This window comes from Zea mays, chromosome 5 (assembly GCF_902167145.1).
Source record: "Zea mays cultivar B73 chromosome 5, Zm-B73-REFERENCE-NAM-5.0, whole genome shotgun sequence".
NCBI classification, from domain to species: Eukaryota; Viridiplantae; Streptophyta; class Magnoliopsida; order Poales; family Poaceae; genus Zea; species Zea mays.
Genome location: NC_050100.1, coordinates 195,247,301 through 195,253,875, shown reverse-complemented (window position 1 = coordinate 195,253,875; position 6,575 = coordinate 195,247,301). Strand labels below are relative to the sequence as shown.

The window sequence follows — 6,575 nt, the reverse complement described above, 5'->3', positions numbered from 1 at the left end:
TCATGTGACTTATTTTAGAAACTTGAGCTCACAAACTTTCTCTTATTTGGTCTCTACATGGTGGAATTATGTCATTTTATAATCTCTATTCGTTCAGTCAGTCGTTGTTAACTCTCATCTAATCGCTCACTTCATTGACTGTATTGTACCAAGACATATTGCATGGAGTCATGGAGTAAACAATAACATCAGTTAGTCAAATCAAAAAAATATTATACAGAGAGCGGAGACAATCAATAAAAAATCTTAAAATTTTTTTATAAATAGTTTACGTGGGTATTGTTGTAAGCCGTCGCAACGCACGGGCAACGGACTAGTCTAACATAACGTGAAGGACAGAGGGAGTAGGTTCATTCAGACGCGCGCACGAAGTACTGCAAAACATTCATCAGGGATTCTGAACCCTTGTTCAGTCAGACAATTTTTTTAACTAAAGCAGGAGCAATGCTAATTCATAACCTGAAAAACACAGGAACTCAAGATGGACTGAAACTAACATAGACAAGGAGTACCCAACGCTTGTTTCCTAAGAGCCATCTGATCTCTAGCCCGATTAAACACTCTTCCTGAGCAGACAGAGATTTGCCTTCAAAGAGACGACGATTTCTTTCTTTCCAAATATTCCACACAGTATCTTTGACAGTTACCTTCAAGGGTAAAAAACACAAATATCATTGATATTGTGCACAGAGTCTTCATCAGTATTTCTGTCAGGGCCTCAGGCCCACGGAGGGGCTACGGTAGCAGCGGCAGCTATAGGCCCTACAAGGGAATTAGATAAGGATAGTTAAAGATAAGATTAGAAGATTAGTTGAGATTATTTAGGAGATTAGTTGAGATTATCTAGAAAGGTTATCAGTTAGTAGTTTGTTGAGAGTTTTTAGGAGAGTTTTAAGGAGATAAGGATCTATAGCTATATAGGGGCAGCCAGCTGACCTATTTATGTAATCAATGGATGAGAAATAAAGTAGGCAAGAATTAGAAGGGAGAAACCCTCCTCTTGCTCGGCCGTGGGCAGAGGCCCCCGGCCGACGTTCCTGCCCATCGATACACCTCTATAATCCCTCAATGATCTAGCGACCATAACATCTGGTATCAGATAGCTTGGGTTTCAATCTGATCCCATGGCTTCTCCTGCCAATTTCGCGGCGGCGTCCTGCCAACCGGTGTCTCCATCTCCATGGGTTACGCCGCATGCCACCTTTGTCACGCCGTCCTGGCAACCGGCGTCCCCATCTCCATGGGCTGCACCGCATGCCACCTTCGTCACGTCACCCTGGCAACCGACGTCCCTATCTCCATGGGCAGCATCGCCTGCCAATTTTGTCAACACATCCTGGACGTCGGCGTGCCCATCTCCAGGGACAATGCCAAATTTCTTCACATCATCTTCGTTGACGGCGTCTCCATCCCCATGGACGACACCACTAAGGGCAACCATGGCTCAATAATCACCAGCTCCATCGATGGGGGACTTGTGGACCAACATAAGGGTTGATCTCGCAAAGATGCAAGCCACGCTCCAGAAGGTTGAGCAAGGGCTGCTGCAAATCAAGGCAGCAGTGCAACATGAGCAGCACCAGCTGGCGTTGTCCGCACGGCTCCAGACGTCCGCGACTGTGGGCATACAAGCTGCTGCTCGTGGCTTCCTTGCACGACGTAGAGTGCGGGAGATGCGTCGGCATATGCTCGAGGCTGCCTTAGTGACGGTTGACCTCGGCAAACGGGTGCGCGACCTCACCCTGTCAGACGGCCATCAGCAGCGGCACCGGGTCGCTATCTCCAAGTGCGAGCATGGTACGGTCCCACGGGCGACGAACTTCAACTCTACGGCAACGGCGGTGGGGAAGGCACTCCCCTCGTCATCGGCAAGGGCGCACTATTTAGGGCCACCACATTCCGCTACCGGCCGTCACGAGGGCGCCACCACTGGTTATTGTTGCGACCTGTTCCAGGTGCCCGTCCATGTGCTCCCCTTTCGTCTAGATGGCGTCCATGGGATCCAGGTGGCTGCACACGTGCAAGTCCAATGCGCGGAGGGTGTCCGCCTTATCTTATGGGGTCAAAAAAATCAGATTCGAAATAATAAGATAAACCAAAATGTAAAAGGCTTGTCTTCTAGATGTCTGGTTTTGGATCAAGTAGACTCGATCTTTGAGCACCCGTCATGCTGCAGCTCGAGGACGAGCTGCTTGTCCAGGAGGGGTGTAGTGTCAGGGCCTAAGGAGGCCCACGGAGGGGTTGCGGTCTGAGGGGATTAGATATGGATAGTTAGAGATAAGATTAGAAGATTAGTTGGGATTATTTAGGAGATTAGTTGAGATTATCTAGTAAGGTTATCAGTTATTAGTTTGTTGAGAGTTTTTAGGAGAGTTTTAAGGAGATAAGGATCTATAGCTAGATAGAGGCAGCCAGTTGACCTATTTATGTAATCAATGGATGAGAAATAAAGTAGGCAACAATTAGAAGGGAGAAACCCTCCTTTTGCTCGGCCGTGGACAGAGACCCCGGCCAACGTTCCTACCCATCGATACACCTCTATAATCTCTCAATGATCTAGCGACCATAACAATTTCACTGTCAAGTCATTGTTCCATCTTCCTAGGTTCATCTAAACCCCTGAAGTACAGCTGATATGCGTAAAGATACACAGTATATTCTTACACAACATATTGGTGTATCTAAAGATTCTACTGCAAATCTACAATGGACTATACCATCATTTTTGAGAAAATAGATTGTATCCCGCTCATGTTTGTTTGCTCAGATCAATAAGCATTAGGGACAGAAACCGTTTCCTCGTCATCGTCTGATTTGTCTTTTCTCCAGAACCATCACACTGCCTCACAACAACACTACAAAACTGTGTCGCACTAGGAGCCGCACCGAAAGATCTCCCCGTCAACTTTCGTCCACTAGAAGTGGCTGAACACCAGGATCTATCAGACAAGGAGCAAGGAGAAAATCAGCGCAATTATACCAACTCACTAAACTTTTATGATACTATGATAGTATTTAGAATGGGACATATCCAACACTTCTGCCTATAGTCATTACCTGCATTTCCATTCTGCGCGTTAGTCGAGCGATCTCTCCACTTCTGGATGATCTGAGGAATTTCTGTTTTCACATGACTTGACAACAGCACAGCAGCAACCAGTGCACAGAGTGCAAGCATTGTGAATACTAAATCCCATCCTTTTCTTGAAATGAAGCCCGTTATGAATGGTCCTAGTGCAGCACCAAGAGATCCTGTCCCATCTATAATTGCGGTTACCGTGGCCAATGCGCGAGAATCTCCTTTAAGAGATTTGTGAGTTCCCAAATCAGCAGAAACAGCGGTTGTTATCAGAGCATAGGGTCCATTAACAAACAGGCCACTGATCATCATCAAGCCAATGTTTGTCGCTTTTGAGGTACTACCATATGCATGAAAGAGGAAAAGAGATGGAATCGCCAAGTACATGAAAACGGCAGCAGTGGTTGCCCTAGCATTAAGCTGGTCAGATATGAAGCCGGCCAGAACTCCCCCAACTATTCCACCTACATCAAACAAAACTGATAGATATCCTGCAGATGCAGCTGACATATGCTCGTCTCCAATAGCTGGGAAAAAAACAATGTTAAAAGAAGTGCCATTTTAAATGTCAAATCGAAATATGAAGTTTAACTGCTAATAAAGTTCAGATGTCCTGCACAGTATCAGTAATTCCACAAAAAGAAGAGGTTACATTTTACAAGGCAACCACGCAAGTCATCTGGAGACACTACAATGCAGTGTGGATAATACAGATGCATTTGACTTGAAAACACCAAGTTGTATTCAGATAAACAGAACAGCAGGTAAATGTGAGTCATGGTATATTCAAATAAAGATGCAAGTCACGTTATTGTTAGTCCATTCCTAATTTCAGTAAAAGAAACGATCAGCTTTGAACCTCTGACAAAACCTATACAGAGACGCACACTGGATACGCTGGGCAAGGATAAACTCGTTATCTAGCAGAACATAAATTCTTTCCATTTTCCCTTTTTATGTGCCATATATTTCTTGAACGCCTGATATACTTCAGAGCATAATACTACAGCTGCAGCATTAGCATAGCAACATGCATCTACAATGTAAGTTCATGTCCACCCCAATCGAAATTCAATCACAAGCAAATCTGATAGCTTCCATCAAGAACCATATCAATCTAACCAAATGCAGAGCAGGAAGCTAACAATTCGTACCAATATAATCTAATATGATAACCGCTGTGGCCAATTCTAATCAATAAGGAACAAACTCATTGACAGAAAAAAAACATGGGCTTACCAGTCTGGCTCAAGTAGAATGGGAGCCAGTACAGAAAAGTGTACGCAACTAGTTTGGCGAAGAAGAGACAGAGCGCGAAGATGACGACACCGGGAATGGCCAGTGCCTTAAAAATTCCGACGGCATCCCGTCTGTCCTTCCCTGCGGCACTAATGTCCTCCCCGTCGGTGCTCTCATCAGTGACAGGTTCTTCAATCGGCGACGGGCCGAAGCCGACGTACTGGGGGTATGGCGCGAGGAAGAACAGCACGAGGACGCCACCGAGCGCAATGAGACCACCGGGGACCACGAACGACCATCCCCACCCGTACCCAAGCATGGCTGCGGCGACAAGCGATCCGGTGATGTTCCCCACCGAGGTGTGCGCGTTCCATATGCCCATGATGAGGCCACGCCTCCGGCCGCTGAACCAGTTGCCCACGATGGCGACGACGGAGGGCCAGCCCGTGGACTGGAGCAGGCCCGCAATCACCTGGGCGACGACGTAGAACGCGAGCGAATGCTGGCCTAGGAAGTACCCGGCGCCGAAGAGCGCCACCGCGGCGCCGCTGGTGACCATGCCGAAGGCAAGGAAGCGGCGGAGGTCGAGGCAGTCGCCGAGGTGGCCGGCGACGAACATGCCGAGGGAATAGGAGGTGAGGAAGGCGACGTCCGTGGCGCCGAGGAGCGCCGGGTCGGCGAAGGGCGGCCACGACCGGGCGAGCTCGCGCTTGACGATGCTGGGCGGTTTACGGGAGGCGTGGTAGAGCGCGTAGGCCAGGAAGGTGAGCCCCAGGACGAGGGCGCGGTGGGTGTTGTAGGAGAGCGCGGGCAGGGATCGGAGGCCGCGCGGCCCACGCCCACCGCCGGCGAGGCGCGGCGGCTCAGGCGACGGAACCGCCGGTGCCGGCGGTTTCATCATGGCGGTGCGGTTGCAGTGGAGGTCGCGACTCGCGAGGGCCGGAGGGACAATGGCCGGTGGGGCCGTGTGGAAGGCCGGAATGATGGGGGAAGAGAGAGGACGTGGCGGGGAGACGGGTCGAGGCGCTGGACACGCGTCCGAGTTGGTTATGGGCTCGACTCCACTGTCTGCTGATCGGAAAACGAAGGCTCCCTTTCAAATGTTGGGATTTTTTTTTCTGTTTCGTACGTTTTTTCTATAGAAATGAACTAATTTCTGTATTTTTTTGAAATTCCTATATTTTAAAGTAGCTCGAATTTAATGGGAGTTTCCTTCGGAGCACATTGGAGTTTGGCTCCTGTTTGCCTTCCATTTTCTGCGCCTTCAGTCACGCACCATGCGTATTCACAAGTACGTATGTTGATGTGGGTGGTTTGCTTGCTCCTTCCACTCAGGCCCTGTTGGGTTTCAAAATAATTAGAGCAGATTAAATCCCCTTTTATTTATTTTTAATTAGAAAGAGATTTAATTCCTTTTAATCCTCTTTAATCCCTCACTAATCGAACAAACCCTTAAAGTTAAAGCGTTGTTGATTTATGCCTTTCTAAGTTTGCTATTCAAGTATTATCAGACTTTTTGGCTAGTTCAGAAGGATTTGCTCGGATTTATTCTCACAGTTAGAATCTGTATTCTAATAAACGCAGGATCTGGATTTTGGATGAAAAAATTAAGATGTTTTTGGGCCCCATCCTCATAGTGATTACTGTTATTACTCTATTCGCCAAAATAACAGTTTAACCTTATGCTAGTCGGTGGTACATTGTTTCCGTTTAATCTGCTGTTTCTACCGTTTAAATAGCCATTTTACTCATTTAGGTCCGTTTAGCTTAAACAACAGCTAAACGACAAGTGACCATTGTTTGCTATTTACAACACAACTTATCGCATAGTGAAAATCTTTAAATAGTAAGTTTAAGATAGATAGTTCGATTCTAGGTTTGGTCTAAGGCCCTGTTTCAATCTCGCGAGATAAACTTTAGTAGCTATTTTTTAGCTACTTTTAGCCATTTGTAATCTAAACAGAAGAGGTAATGTTGGTAATTAAAGCTAAACTTTAGCACTTCAATTCATATAGCTAAAGTTTAGCATGAAGCTAAAATTTATCCCGTAAGATTGAAACGGGGCCTAAGTGTTTGTGATGTATTAAAAAAGCAAAAGCAATTCATAATTTAGAACGATAGAAATAGAAAAATTAAATCCTAATGTTTTTTTCTTTTTTTTCTAAAGGAGGATTTAGGGCCTGTTGAGCACTAAAAAGAGTCGTCGGACGGTCCGGCCTTGAGGCCGGATGGTCCGCGCCTGTGGGTCGAACGGTCC

General features: G+C 46.7%; 1 protein-coding gene across 1 annotated transcript; it reads right to left on the bottom strand.

Annotated features, from left to right (window-relative positions):
• Positions 1–2,635: 2,635 nt before the first annotated feature.
• Positions 2,636–5,284, bottom strand: LOC100191817 (Putative glycerol-3-phosphate transporter 4). The gene is made up of 3 exons (NM_001137241.1): positions 4,319–5,284; positions 3,058–3,606; positions 2,636–2,939 (listed from the first exon to the last, which is right to left on the bottom strand). Exons 1-3 carry the CDS (start codon positions 5,217–5,219, stop codon positions 2,902–2,904), a joined length of 1,488 nt encoding a protein of 495 aa, NP_001130713.1. The 5' UTR covers positions 5,220–5,284; the 3' UTR covers positions 2,636–2,901.
• Positions 5,285–6,575: the final 1,291 nt, after the last annotated feature.

Excerpts from the sequence above, each read along its gene's own strand:
- LOC100191817 (NM_001137241.1), bottom strand. The coding sequence starts at position 5,219 with ATGATGAAACCGCCGGCACCGGCGGTTCCGTCGCCTGAGCCGCCGCGC. Across the intron at positions 3,607-4,318 it reads ATTCTACTTGAGCCAGACTG|CTATTGGAGACGAGCATATG; the intron begins GTAAGCCCATGT and ends TTTTTTTCCCAG. Across the intron at positions 2,940-3,057 it reads CGCGCAGAATGGAAATGCAG|ATCCTGGTGTTCAGCCACTT; the intron begins GTAATGACTATA and ends CTTGTCTGATAG.